The 16,425-nt window shown below is 39.6% G+C and overlaps 1 protein-coding gene across 1 annotated transcript; it reads left to right on the top strand.

The window, feature by feature from the left end:
* Positions 1-513: 513 nt before the first annotated feature.
* Positions 514-11,851, top strand: mnx1.L (motor neuron and pancreas homeobox 1 L homeolog). The gene is given in 3 exon segments (NM_001096823.1): positions 514-1,276; positions 7,524-7,684; positions 10,835-11,851. Coding segments are annotated over 3 exon segments (1,002 nt in total). The 5' UTR covers positions 514-801; the 3' UTR covers positions 11,201-11,851.
* The last annotated feature ends 4,574 nt before the right edge of the window (positions 11,852-16,425 follow it).

The raw sequence follows: 16,425 nt of genomic DNA, 5'->3' as shown, positions 1-16,425 counted from the left end.
AGTGTGTGAGTGTGTGTGTGTAATGTTGTATCAGTGTGTGAGTGTGTGAGTGTGTGAGTGTGTAATGTTGTATCAGTATGTGAGTGTGTGAGTGTGTGAGTGTGTAATGTTGTATCAGTGTGTGAGTGTGTGAGTGTGTGAGTGTGTAATGTTGTATCAGTGTGTGAGTGTGTGAGTGTGTGAGTGTGTAATGTTGTATCAGTATGTGAGTGTGTAATGATGTGTAATGTGTGGGCCCTAAGGTTGAAGGCAGAACCTTCTCACCAGCCGCACAGCTGCCCGGACCTTCCCATTCACTGACAGGTCTCAGAAGGCACCAATAGAATCCGCCCTCCAGTGACTGACCTACCAATCAGGGAGGGTGATTGGAGCGGCCAATAGGCAGGCAGCACGGGCCTTGAAGTGAGAGCAGTGGGGCTGCAGCCGGAGTGACCAGTGACAGCGCTGCTGGAGTTACTGAAGCCTCATAGTCTCTTACCTGTTACTCCTGAGACTCACATCTCACCTCTCACTCCGACCTCCTCATACTCAGGGGCCACAGCAGCAAACGCCGCGCCCCACAAGGAAAGTGACAGTCTGTCCGGCAGAGCTGAAGCCTGAGGCACAGAGAGCGGAGCAGGAGGAAGGTCCCTCCATTATACTCAGGGGTCGCGGATTCTTCTATCCGCAGATCACAGACAGACTGGTAGAGACAGTGTCAGTGAGTTGAGCCCATCGGATTCCCTCCTGCACACAGCGCAGTGTCACTGTTTGCCACTATCACTCCGCAGGGAACACACGGCTGGAGGGCCCGCACAGCTCATGGAGAAGTCCAAGAATTTCAGGATTGACGCTCTCCTGGCGATAGATCCCCCCAAGGCTCAGACCTCCCCATTGGCTCTGGTCACCTCGCTGTCCTCCTCGTCTCTCTCCGGGAGCCCCCCGTCCGAGCACACTGACAGCCTCAGGACTGACTCCCCCTCCCCTCCAAGGACTTGTGGACTGGTCCCTAAACCAGGTTTCCTGAGCAGCCACCAGCACCCCCCAAACATGATGTCATTGCACCCCCAGGCTGCTCCAGGGATCCCCCCTCAGGCCCTGTATGGACACCCGATGTACAGCTACTTGGCAGCGGGGCAGCACCCAGCTCTGTCCTACCCCTACTCCCAGATGCAGAGCAGCCACCACCCCCACCCCATGGACCCCATCAAGATCAGCGCTGGCACCTTCCAACTGGACCAGTGGCTCAGAGCCTCCACTGCCGGCATGATGCTGCCCAAAATGGCAGACTTTAACTGTGAGTAACACTATTTGTCTATAACCTGTCACTGCTGCACTAGGGTTACCCCAAAACATTGCACCCCTGCTGCCCAGTCTCTTTGTACCCCTAACCCTCTCCTATAACTTACCCAAAACTGATTGCTTGCGACACTGTATCAAACCAACCTGTCATTTATTAATCCTGCGTCTGGAAGCAAAGCGCTCACTAATCGCAGCGACTGTAATTGGACAAACTCATGTCTCCTTTATTAACTATACAGTCCCCTAGATATATATATACATGATACACACAATATAACATACAGCTTCTTGTGTTTTTATATTTACATATTTGTTCCTAAACACAACAGACATGTGTAGCCATTATAATTGTAACAACCTCCACACTCCCTTCCATATTTATTACAAATATATTATTCATAAATGCATCGCCACCTAAAGAAATCCCCAGATTCAAAGAATACATTATCTTAAATATCTTAAATGTATTTATACAGTACAATATGCAGCAGGACTGGATATAATCATTTTAAAACATAAATGTTTATCCTAAACTGAGTGTAATAATGTAAATATAAAATACAGCCTCTCTTTCTACTACTTACACACACACACAAACACACACACACACAAACACACACACACCAGTATAAATATAAACGTATAACTTGCCTGTAGTCCCATTAAACATTGCTATTGAAATGCAAGTACAATTAATAATCAGACATTAATACCTTCCGGTCTAAACTGTACAGATTTTACATTAAAGCACCATTAGAACCGTCCCCTTTAATCACCTAGTAACACATAACATTTGTATGGCATAATGCTGTTATTTTCAACAACACAATGTACATACTATTTGCAGCTTTACTTTCAATTTATAATGATTGTAAATTTATAGACAATAAAAAATGATTTTAATTTAATGTCAGCCTGTGAGACAAACAATACAGGACACACACAGATATATATATATGTCTGTGTGTATCTATTTTGCTTCCTATCTAGAATATATCTAAATATAACGGCTATATATATATATGTATATATATTTATTTATTTATTTTTTAAAAGACTGAGATTTCTGATCTGCCATTAGATAAAGTTCTCATTCATTGAATAAACAATAGACTTTTTTTTATATTGTTCCTGTATTGTTTAATTATAGGGAGAGTGCAGCGGTTTTGCCCAGAGGTACTTATTTTACTAGGAGCAAGCTAGTGCTATTGTTTCTAGGATATATATATATATATATATACACACACATATTTGGCAACAAACTCATCTGTATTTCTGCCTTTTACCCTGATTTGAGTTTGAGCTGCAACTTTAATTCTGCCCCAGAATGTCCTTCTGTTTCCTCTGGGCATGTCTAGTATAGGAGTGTATAAAAATATATATATTGGCATAACTATAGATGAAGCAGGGGGACCCAGGAAGTATAGGGACCCCATAAGGCCCTTATTTATGTACCATTTCAATAAATATTGGTAAAACAAATCCACCTCTCAACATTTTGGGGGCCTGAAAAATAATTTGCTGTGGGGCCCAGTAATATCTAGTTAAGCCACTGTGTATATGTGTGTGTATATATATATATATATATATATATATATAATATATATATATATATATATACACACACACACAGACAGGCTCTTGATTAGCCCTCAATTGCCTATGTGTGATAGATAAGGCATGCTGGTGTACTTTAATATACCTACTATATATATATATATTTATTTATATAGATATATAGATATATTTTTATATATTTATATAGGTATACAATAATATACCTACTATATAAATATATATATATATATAAGTAGGTATATTATAGTACACCAGCATCTATCACACATGGGCAATTGAGGGCTAAACAAGAGCCTGTCTGTTCTCTTATTTCATGTAACAGGGGCTACAGTCTGAGTGGGTGATGTTTGTGCTGGGAAATATCAGGCAGGTGAGAAATTCTGCTTTTCCACAGACTGGTCATCCAGCTCACATATGATGTGTTTGCCTTGTAGAAATGTGTCCCAGAAATGACAAATCTCTGAATAGAGTTTGAAGCCGCTCCCAGCGAGTGAGACCCCCCACTTGTGCTTACCATTGTGTTTGCACTCTCCCTTCCCCTCGCGCTGTTGCAGATAAAGCGATTGCAGAAAGCCTTCAATGCGTCTGAACGAAATGAAAGCAATTTTCCCAGAATGTCACTGCCATTGAGTGGGTAACACTTCCAGAGACGAAGGTCTCCTCCAATTTCCTTTGCACTGGGGCTGTAGCGGCGTCTTTTCGTGCCTGGGATTCGGTGTGGGGCTTTTTTATGACATTAATAAAGGATGTAATGTAGAAAAGGTGTTGGTGGGAGCGACGATCAAACAGAGCTGGGAAATACTCCTTTTATTAAACATGCCTTGTTGGCTTTTATTGGATAACATGTGTTAGAGTCTGCTGGGCCTACAGGGGCATCTACCTGCAAGACGCGATCGAAATAATCGCAAATTCGCTCGATTTAGTGAATTATTCACTCCCAAAGCTTGCGACTATTACTCTTTATATTTATTATATATTACTATTACTCTCTGGGCAGACTGCAGATTCCTCTCTGTATAGACAAGATCTAACCCCCCTCCAGGGACATTAGTCTATTCCATTTAATTAGACTCATTTCTGTATTAGCAATCACCGTCGGTTCTCCTACAGAAATACTTTCATACAGAATATAATTTCGCTTTTTATTTATTTTTTTGTATTTATTTTTTTCTTCCTTCATATCATTTCTTCTACTGTCAAAAAGTCATTTATTTCATGTCTATAGCTGAGTTTATTTTACCCAATTGCGCATTGAAAGAAATGTTATTTTCCAAGCAGGTTCGGTTAATTTTAACGGATCCCCTTTATGGTCTCGTTTTCTTGCGCCTAAAATAATTAACTGCTTTGGCTGCATTACAGGAGTCACAACCGGCAGTGCAATAACCAATTCTTGAACATTTGTAAAAAGAAAAAAAAATGTATTAAAATTTTCTTGTGCAAAGTGATAGTTTTTAGATGGAGTCCCCCTTTATAAACCATTAGGTATATTGCGCCTTAGCAAATATCCCTTGTGATTGTGCGTATAAACAGCCCACAATTGCTCTAAGGATCCAGTTTAAATCTCTGACTTGCTTTGTGCTGATTGATCAATCAGATAACAGAGGTTTGAATTAAAAGGCAAGGATCACACTCCTGAATAAACACGGTGTTTACCTGATAAGAAACTTATTAGGGAGGATGAAATCAGTGAAACAAGCCTTATCTCCTGCTGATTAGCAAACCAAAGTCTCCACTTTCTTTTCCTCTGCTTAATTGCGATCAGTCGCAGCGAGGTCATGAGTCTTTGGACGCAGAAGGCTGATGCATTCGATTGTATATCATGTATTTAATGGCTGGTAAAACTGTAATACCCTCATAGATACACATTGACTAAATGAATGAAATAACTAGATGTTGTTACTAGGGAATTATATGCACTGTGGAATTGTATGTGGAATTTATGTTCATAGGCAGCCACACTCTAATCTGGATTTTCTGTATTCTTTAGGGTGTAGGTTCAAAACCTTTATTGCATAATTAATCCCTTAGAACCTCACTCCAAATGTTAGTGAATCGAGTCACCTTTATTTGCATGAATATTTGTGTCCAACGTTTCTGCCCCCCTTGGAGCCATTTTCAAGGATGTGTGTATAATATATATATATATATATATATACAGTCCAAATGCTGGTGCACTCAAAACAAACGTTAATGCCTAGGTGCTGGTTATAGCAAAACATGTATAACGAAAAAAAGAACCGCACTCACAGGGCTTTATGAAGGTGCAAAATCAAAAATTGATGTTTATTTCGACGTTTCGGCTATTCACTTAAACTTCCTGATGACGGCTTAAGTGAATAGCCGAAACGTCGAAATAAACATCAATTTTTGATTTTGCACCTTCATAAAGCCCTGTGAGTGCGGTTCTTTTTTTCGTTATATATATATATATATATATGTATATATATATATATATATATATATATATATATATATATTTATTTTATTAATCCATTTAAAAAACGTTTCGGTCTCCTCCTAAGACCTTTATCAATGATAAAGGTCTTAGGAGCAGACCGAAACGTTGGCCTGTTTTTAAATGGATTAATAAAATAAATATGTTTTAACTTTGTTTGTAATACCGGTGTGCTCCACCTCTTTTTGATATATATTGATGAAGCATGTAGTGGAGGCACCCGGATTTTCATAACTGTGAACGGTGTGCGGGAGAAGCTTGGACTATATATATATATTTATTTATATGGAACATGGAGGAGCACTCACCATATATATATATATATATATTTCAAAAAAGACCAGCAACACCAGGATTTTTGTGTATCAAAACGAAGTGTATTCAATTATTGCAGGTATAGCCGACGTGACGTTTCGGTCCACGCAGGGACCTTCCTCATGGCAACTGCCATGAGGAAGGTCCCTGCGTGGACCGAAACGTCACGTCGGCTATACCTGCAATAATTGAATACACTTCGTTTTGACAAAAATCCTGGTGTTGCTGGTCTTTTTTGAAATATTTGGATATTGTACCGTGCACCCAGGGAACTTGACGTCAGCAGGGTGCTGCCCAAGTGAAGATATATATATATATATATATATATATATATATATATATATATATATATATATACCATTATATATATATATAATTCTCCAATGAGTATCCGCACTCCAAGGCAATATAGATAAAGAGAGGGGTGCACGGTAATTTTGCATACACCAATAGTTTCCAAACCAGCACTCCCTTTAATGAAAAAATGTAATTTTTGTAACAATAAAGGTTGGAAGCAGATACTATGTAACAATAAAAATTAAAAATTTTCACTAAAGGGAGTGTTGTTTTGGAAACTATTGGTGTATATATATATATATATATATATATATATATATATATATATATATATATATATATATATATAAGCAGCAGGATGTCGGCACAACTAGTGTAGGAGTATACGGTGCCTGGGTGCAGAAAGCTCAAACAAATGTATATAGGCGCAAAAACAACTGACTTTTCGGCTAGATCCCTAGCCTTTCTCAAAACCTTTGAGAAAGGCAAGGGATCTATCCGAAACGTCAATTGCTTAATAAATACCTTTATTTTTTTGTAAGTGCTGTGAGTGCGAGCCTCTGTTGTGCCTCTCTCTCTCTCTCTCTCTCTCTCTCTCTCTCTCTCTCTCTCTCTCTCTCTCTCTCTCTCTCTCTCTCTCTCTCTCTCTATATATATAGTAATTCCAAGTGGGCAGCACTCTGCCTTTATATATATATGGAACATGGAGGAGCACTCACCAAAATATAGAGGAAAAAATACCACACTCAACAGATTAGAAATAGAAAAACAAAAGAATGTCCAACGTTTCGATCACATCTTCCTCAGGGAAAAAATCTAACAAGAGTGTAAGCAGTGCAAACCCTGTGCAAAACATGGCACCAAAAACAGGAATCCAATTAATTATCATAGAAACCCAAATTGGGAGTAAAAAAAAACGAAAGAAAACTAGCCTAACAAAAAATAGCAAAAGCAAATAAAATGAAAGCAAGCGATAACTGTAGATCAAGCAAGTTATGGAAAATCGTTAAAGTCAAGCAGCTGTTGTTGGATTATTCATAGCGTAATACAAAGAAGAAACAAAGTATTTAATACAGTTCCTTGGGGATAACCAAAGATCCAAGTGAGACATATAGGATTTACTAGATATTGGATAGCAGGTTGAGGATTGTTGCCCAGGCATTGGGTCCAACATGGCATATATATATATATATATGGGGCCAGCTTAAATATATTGCAATATATGGACAAACAATCCCTGTTTTGTTTAAAGGGTAAGGCATTTTTCAGTAGCAGTATGCACAAAATGTCTCTGTCTTAAATATATTGATAATGGGTTGAGATATATATATATATATATATATATATATATCCAGCCATAATACAGAACTGTATATATATATATATATATATATATATATATATATATATATATATATATATATATATATATATATATATATATATATATATATATATATAGCTCTGCCTTTGTATTGGATAAAAAATCAATATATATCGCCAGATAAACGGGCAGTTGGAAATAACTGAGCCATTGTGTTTGTGTATGCTGGGTACTGTATATATTTATGTGTTGCTATTTTCCCTCCCTCCCCAGCCCAGGCCCAATCCAACCTGCTGGGAAAGTGCAGAAGACCAAGGACAGCGTTTACCAGTCAGCAGCTGTTGGAACTGGAGCACCAATTCAAGCTGAACAAGTACCTCTCCAGGCCGAAACGCTTTGAAGTGGCCACTTCCCTGATGCTCACTGAGACGCAGGTAAAGCAGTCAGTGCTTAATCGCTTGTACCCCCCAAGTCTCTCTCTCCCACCGACTCTCCCACATCAAACACTATTGTCACAGGGAGGTTTCAATCACAAGCACCTCTTAAAATCAGATATTGCCTTCCTTTGGCATCACTGCAGAGCTTTGATTTTCTGGGCTCACAATTGCTTTATTATATTCAACACCCCACTCCAATCTGACTTTAGGAGAAAGGAGATCAAGGGACTTGGGCCAATTGAGTTGTGTGTGTTTATATCTGTATATTGTGTATTATATGACTAGTAGATCCCCAGTTCTACAGAAAACACAGACCTTTCCTTTCATACGTAATCTTCATTAAAAGAAAGGAATGAGGGATTTATAGAAGATACTAGACCTTACTCCTTAGAGAAATATATGATGATACTATGTATGTATTTGTTGAAAAAACACAATAAATAATAAGAAATAAAAAAAAAGAAAGGAATGAGGTTTTTCTTCTCCAAGCCCTATATATAAAAATCTTTCTTTTTCACTAATATCAGTTATATATTTGTCATCTATAATAATTCTCAAACCTATATAAACTGTGATTGTATCCTCTATAGCAATAGTAATTCTAGCACCTACATCAATTGTTATTGAGAGTCAAGCAATTCTGACATCTATATAAACTTTGATTCTGTCCTTTATATAATAATTCTAGCTCCTGTATCAACTGTAATTTACTACAGTAATTATAGCACCTATATAAACTGTCCCTCTGGCCTTTATAGTACTTGTGGTGCATAGATCAGATGATGTACTTCAACATCTATTACTGTGGCAGCATAGAACTGCTATAGGTACTGATATAGTTAAAGGAGTGGTTCACGTTTAAGTTAACTTTTAGTATGTTATAAAATGGACAATTCTAAGCAACTTTTCAATTGGTCTTCCTTATTTATTTGTAAAAGTTTTTTTAATTATTTGCCTTCTTCTGACTCTTTCCAGCTTTCAAATGGGGGTCACTGACCCCATCTAAAAACAAATGCTCTGTAAGGCTACACATGTATTGTTATTGCTACTTTTTATTACTCATCTTTCTATTCAGGCCTCTCCTATTCATATTCTAGTGTCTTTTTCAAATCAATGCATGGTTGCTAAGGAAATATGGACCCTAGCAACCAAATGGCTAAAATTGCAAACTGGAGAGCTACTGAATAAAAAGCTAAGTAACTCAAAAACTACAAATAATAAAAAATGAAACCAACTGCAGGTTGTGTCAGAATATCACTCTCTACTTCATACTTAAAGTTAACTCAAAGGGTAACAACGACTTTAAAGCATGATTTAAGTAACAGAGATCATGGCATGTTAAAATAAATGCTTAGAATACATGGGATGCAGGTGTATGGATTGGAACTGATACAGGCGTTTACAAGGCATGTGATTCAGGTACCCAGAATCAGTTAGAGTACAGGTAACAAGAAGTCACATGATGCAGGTGCTGGGAATACAGCAGGTATAGGTACTCAGAAGGCACATGATGCAGGTGCTGGAAATACAAGTGTTATAGGAATGCATTTGGAGTGGGTGCTGGGAACACAACTGATACAGGTACTTTACCCAGCATGTGATGCAGGTGCCGGGAATACAATGAATCTACAGAACTGGGGAGGACTTGCATCATGTGTGCAGATTGGTGTAGGAAATGGCTTTTTAGATGAAATTATAATCAGTGGCTCCAAACCTGCCTCCCAGAGCTGGAGTTCAGAAATCTTATGTTTGGGCAATTTTCTTAGCCAGATTTATTGAAATGGTATTAAGTAGCATTTCCCTTATACAGTATGTAGCTGTAGTTTCATACAATAACTCCAGACCAAAGATACTGAGGCTTAGGGCAAAGCAGGCTATTCCCACTGGTAAGCTGGACTTGCCAAACGCTGGGGCAGTGGCGTAACTAGATATTACTGGGCCCCACAGCAATTATTTTTCAGGCCCCCAAAATTTTTAGCAGTTGACTTGTTTTACCAATATTTATTGAAACTGTATATGAATTAGGGCCTCGTGAGGCCCCTATACCTCCTGGGCCCTCCTGCAGGCGCAGGGTCTGCTTCCTCTATAGTTACAACCCTGCGCTGGGGTATTACTCATACAGTGGGTACTGGGAAAATCACACTGCTCTGGAGTACTCACAAATACAGTACTAAGGTACTCACACAGACAGTACTAGGGTAATCACACAGATAGTACTGGGGTAATCACACAGACAGTAATAACACAGACAATACTAGGGTAATCACACAGACAGTACTAGGATAATCAACACACAGACAGTACTAGGGTAATAACATATATAGTACTAGGGTAATAACACAGACAGTATTAGGGTAATTACACAGACAGTACTAAGGTAATCACACAGACAGTACTAGGGTAATAACACAGACAATACTAGGGTAATCACACAGACAGTAATAACACAGATAATACTAGTGTAATCACACAGACAGTACTAGGGTAATAACACAGACAATACTAGTGTAATCACACAGACAGTACTAGGGTAATAACACAGACAATACTAGGGTAATTACACAGACAGTACTAGGGTAATAACACAGACAGTACTAGGGTAATAACACAGACAATACTAGTGTAATCACACAGACAGTACTAGGATAATCAACACACAGACAGTACTAGGGTAATAACATATATAGTACTAGGGTAATAACACAGACAGTACTAGGATAATCAACACACAGACAGTATTAGGGTAATCACACAGACATAAACTGTATATTCTGCATTTGTTCACCCCGTGTAATTTAATCTCCTAAACTAGACACAGGCCTGTCCGTACAGTTATATATATATAAATGTGCGATTCTATTGATCTGTGTATTTACTTATTTCTTTATAAATTCATGCTGATTTTGCCAGTTTTTTCCCCCCTAAAATTAGACAATACATTTTTCTATTTGTTCTTTATTTATTGTTTACCTATGCAGAGGTAGTGTTGTAATTGTGTTCTCCCTAGATTAGACATTATTGTTTAACAGAGATGAGATACAAATGTAAAATAGGAATATGGGGACAATAATGTAGAACTTTGAGCAAACTACCCCGTTATGGATCTGGAAAGAAATGGTTATAACAATGTCTTTGTTTCTGCCTCAGGTGAAGATCTGGTTCCAGAACAGGCGCATGAAATGGAAGAGGAGTAAGAAAGCCAAGGAGCAGGCGGCGCAGGACTCAGCAGAGAAACAGCAGAGGGCAGGCAAGGGCAGCAGCGAGGAGAAGTGCTCGGATGAGCTGCAGGAAGAGAAGAAATCCTACCATCTCCATCCCAGGGGGGAGCCCATCAAAGGGAACGGCCGCCTGCAGCCCAGAGACTATACAGACAGCGAAGAGGACGAGGAGGAGGACAGGGAAGAGGAGGAAGAGGAAGATCACAGAGGGGAGGGGAAGCGGTTTTACCATCATTCTTCTGACTGCACATCCGAGGAAGAGGAGAACAGCCACAATAAGCAGAGCGGCCACTGAGCCAGTATCACCCTGGCACATCATTGTCCTCCCTTCCCTAAAGAGACTTGTATTAGAGGAGCCATGTGATCATTGTTTTGTGCTAGTACCCAGGCCCGGACTGGCAATCTGTGGGTTCTGGCAAATGCCAGAGGGGCTGCTATAAGGTGCCATAGAAAGTCAGTATTTAGTGGGCTGGTGGGGGCTCTTTGGGCCTCTGTGTGCTTGAAATGCCAGGGCCTATTTTAATTCTCAGTCCGGACCTGCTAGTACCACCCGCCGACCCCTTAGCGGAACCCCGGGCACTCAGACTGGATGAGCCCAGTCCATTCCAGCACCATGGAGAGGTCCTTGCCCCAAGCACTGCCCCATCATCACTGGGTATTGACTGTATTATCCACTATACTGACTGACTCTTCCCTGCTGGGGGGCATTTGTTCCCAGGCAGGGTCATGGGGGTTACACAGGCTACTGGGAGTCCCCTACTTTTGTGTTGACACCATCATAAGAAAACCCGCTGGGCACCTGAAGGCTACACTATAGGCTGTCTTTATTTTTGTACATTGTATTTATAAAGAAAAAAAAATACCTCTACATATGCATGCTAAATTATTATTTAGCCTCCTCCATCATAACGATGGTATGTAAAATAAATTTTGTTTTTTACTTGTATGTATCTAGTCGTTTTATTTTCACAAAGATTGGCCAGAAATAATATATATAATATCTGTCTGCAATATGTATCTACTGGGCCTTGTATCCATTTATCAGTTCATATATATCTATTCTGATTATTAGCTCCTCTGTTATCTATCCATATCTATACCCCTTACTTCCTTATTATCCATCCCGCATTCTTCAGTCATTAGCACCATTGGTTTGCATAGCACAGCATTGTACAGAACTTAACACTAAATACCCTTCTGATTATTATTCAAATTAATGCCTTCCTCCTTTCCTTCTTTCTTTTCTTGCCTTTCCTTTACTTTTACCCTCCCAATTATTTTCTTTCCCTTCCATCCATCTCTCCATCCTTTTTCCTTTGTTTTCTTCCCTTCTCTTCTATCCCCCACCTTTCCTTTCCTATCCTCCTATTTCCTTCCTTCCTATCTTTCCTTTCTTTTCCTCCCTCCTTCTCCCTCTCACCCTCCTTTCCATTCCTCCTCCCTCCCTCCCCATCCATCATTGTTTCCTTCTTTAATCATTAGCACCATTGTTTTGCATAGCACCAAGTTATACAACACTTCACAGTAAATACCCCTCTGATCATTTTTAGATTTAATACCATTCTCCTTTCCTTTCCTTAATTTCTTTTCTTTCCCTTCCATCCCTCCCTCCCTCTCCCACCTTTCCTTTCCTTCCTCCCTCTTCCTCTCCTTACCCATTCCCTTCCTTTTATTTGCCTTCTTTCCTTTCTCCCCCTATACTTTAATTTTACCCATCCCTCCTGGTTTGTTTCCATTTCTCCATGCTTCTTTACCTCTTCATTGGCACCATAGGTTTATATTGCACCAATTAATGCTGCACTTCACTATAGTTGCCCCTCCGATCATTTATTCCATTTAGTGGAGGTTGAATTATGATTCATGTCCTAATGGAGCTTTGCAATTTTTAGGACCCTTTATATTTCTATTTAACTCTAAAATGGTAAATGATCAAAAAATTCTAAATATACACCCTGTTTAACTTTCCTCTGTCAGTTTCTCTTATTCTCAACGTATTTGTTTTTGTTTCTCTTTAACTTTCATTTTGTGTCTCTGTCTATCTTATTGCCAAGTGCAGTGAATGTAAAAATAACAACAAATAAGTCCCATAAATCATTAACCAAATAACAATATCTTATTATAGGTCTTATATCTAACCTTAGTATGGTGTGAAATTCACTTTCATTTTTTCTCATCAAAGAAAATGGGTATACTGAACATTTTGCTACCCAGTTTAAATGCATACATTTAGTTAATGGCAGCTCTCATAGCGACTTATTAGTAGCTCACACTGTATCTCATCCACAAACTGCAGTGAAACAGCGCCCTCCGGCTGCCACAACAACAGAATCCTTACTGCACCAAGTGATTTAATCTGAATTCAGCATTTTTCTGTTATCCCCAGTGGAAAAAACCCGACATGCAAAATGAAAAAGTTTATTGTTTTTCAAACGACTCTGTATAATATTCTTTTTAAATGGGAAGTAAACCCCATTTTGAACCAGCGCTGAATGAATATGTGCTGCCTATTATTTAATATGTCTCACTATCTATGATTTATGTTTTTTCTTGCACTAATCAAGACGAGTAGCTAGTAATACAAATCAAAAGTTTACATATATGCCCATAAGGGTGCTGCCACAAATGTTTATTTAAGTCATGACTACATTTTGACCACTCAACCTTTTGGCCACATCCACACAAGGTCACAACTACAAAGTTCTATTATATAAAAAATATAAATAAAAGAAAATAAACATGTTATCATGTTGTACATTAATGCTGTTGTTGTCACAAAAAAAAAAGCAGCTTCCCTACAGCAGAATCATGAGAGCCAACAGCTTCAAGCAGGGAATTTGTATTTGAGAATTTGCCTGATGCTTTTACATTACCCATCTGATCCCCATATTCCTGTTTGAGGGGGCTGCCATAGAAACTCTAACTGACAGTTTAAGAAGGGACAGTCAGGCTGGCTAAACAGTCAGGGTTAGGAACTTCAACTAATAAATACTAACAAAGCAGAACTATCAGTGAAAAACACCCAACATGACATATAGGTAACTTTTAATGTACTATAATATTTTGAAAAGAACATTTTTAGTGTCAGTATCGCTTAAAGAAGAAATGTGATCTGAATATTTCAGTGCAATGTCCTGCTGTTTGTTACAGTAGCCTTGCAGCAGGAGGTCAGGATCAGCACAAGAATGAAAGAAGTATGGCAGTACTGCAGTATGAGAAATAGATCCCTGTCCTGAAGAGCTTACAATATATAATCTCCAGTTTGTAATGAGACCTTAAAAGGAGAACATACTGGGAAAATTAAGATTTGTTGTAAATATGAACACATGGAGTCTAACTAAGTAATTAGCGCTTCTTTGGGAAGAAGAGCAATTGCTGGGCTCCCTTCATTATAGTGTCACTTTGGAGCTGTTTGTCAATTCTCCCTTGGACCTGACACTTGAAGTCATCATAAGTGTGGGGTGAACTGATGTCCTCCGTAAAACTCTGTTAAATTCTCTTGTTTTGTGAATACACTTGTGCTCCCAGAAGTGCAGAGACAGAGGCATCAGAGTTTAGAGAAAGAAGAACCTGCAGCAGTTTGAGACCACTTGATTGGGCCTAATTTGATTGTAGAAACTCTACAACATATAATTTGGATAGTGCATGGAAAGCACCCCTTATCTCCCCCATAGGTATCCTATTGTGTTACAATCCTATATCAAGAAGTCAGAAAGGGGCGTGGCTTATTAATCCAGGGCATGGAACAACATGGCAGCTAAATAGTGCCAAAATGTTTTGGCCACCACCATCATATCTCTTCTGTACAGAGATATACCATGAAACTATGCCGGCATAGGTATTATTGTCTACTAAGCACAATTCTGCAGGAAAAGTGACTGGTATTGTAATGCACTCAGGGGCCATATGACAGAGGAAGGGGGTTCCAAGAAACATAAAAGTGTGATTTGTGGGTCATCTTGTGGGTAACTGGGGTAATTTAGTTGAATTGTGGGCGGAATTACAACATAATGGGGACTAGGGTTGCCACCTTTGGGGTGCATAGTATTGAGGGCAGGGCAGTGATGTAGGCAGGGCCGGAACTAGGGGTAGGCAGAGTAGGCACATGCCTAGGGCGCAAAGCTGGGGGGCGCCTGGCACGTACCTGCTCTGTCACCTAACCCCTTTGTCCGGGCCCGTCTCTCCCCGACTGGCGCTGATAGTCTCTCGGTAGTTATGCTTCTGTGCATGCGCGCATGTAAATTTGCGCATGCGTACCTGAGCGTAGTTTCGCGCATGCGCACTCCAGCACGCACTCAGCCGGCGCCGTGGCTGGCCAGGTTGCCTAGGGCGCCTGGCTGGGTTGGCCCGGCTCTGGATGTAGGAACAGGCATGATGACATCAGAGGTGGGCACAATGATGTCGGTGGAGTTATGACACCGGGCGAGGCTATTGTATCATCGTGAGACCACGATTATCTCGAAATGATTGTTTAAATGCACAATGTGTCCATCAACTGAAAAGACCATTTCAAGCAATATTGCCAGCAAAACTGAAGAGTAGCTGCCTGCTTGGACCTGCAAACATAGATAGATTGCACTGGGACCGATAATCTGGGACAGATTTTTAAACCTGCCCGATCAATTTTCTGACAGATGTCGGACAAAAAATCGCAAGATGTACGATCGTTCTAATCCCACTAACCGTACGATAATTTGACGGATTGGTCGGACTGCACTGAAATCGGTCGTTCACCAAAGAAGAATCTTTGCGTCTATGGGGACCTTTAGGTGCAACTGCCTGGATTTCTATCGAGTTTTCGCAATATTTCAAAGTATTGAAACCACACAGGTAGCAACCCCATCTCTAGCTATATTCTGCTTGATGATTATGCCCAAACCTTTAATGACAGGTATGAGATCTATTATATAAAAATCAGTTATCCAGAAAGCTCTGAAATACAGCAATGCTAATTTAGAAAAAAAAATCTTATTTTTGATCGATTTGCTTTTTTTTTGTATCTGTAATATTAAGAAATGAACTGCACTTGATAGTAACAAAGCCATGTCGAGGTGAGTATCTTAGTATTTAAATGTTTTTCTTGTATTGGACAGATTATTGTTCGGGTTTCACAAGGCTGAAAATCGAACAGAAAGTTGAGACCCGAACAGGCCTTACAAAAACCGAACTGTTCAGATCAAAATCGAACTGGTGGCAACCCTAATGGGGACCAATCAGGGTGGATCAATTGTGTGTCCGACCTTCTCACTGGGGCCCCATTCTACTTGTTGGCAGGGTCCTCAGCCCTGTTGACCAATAGGTTCATTATTAGGGACCACTCGGGGGAGGGTCTTGCTAACCTAATAATATGGGGCCCCTTGATTCCTGATGGTGAAACTGCACATGAGAGACAGAACTTTTTTAGTGTTTTTCGGCACTCTCAATTAAAGTTAGAGGGGATTAGGAGCACTTTTACCTCTATCCAGAGAGATACAAAACATTGCAAATTGTCTTGTGTTCCACTACTCTTATTGTATTTTGACA

The sequence above is a fragment of the Xenopus laevis genome, chromosome 6L (assembly GCF_017654675.1).
Source record: "Xenopus laevis strain J_2021 chromosome 6L, Xenopus_laevis_v10.1, whole genome shotgun sequence".
Taxonomy (NCBI): Eukaryota; Metazoa; Chordata; class Amphibia; order Anura; family Pipidae; genus Xenopus; species Xenopus laevis.
This window is presented reverse-complemented; position numbering and strand designations above follow the sequence as displayed.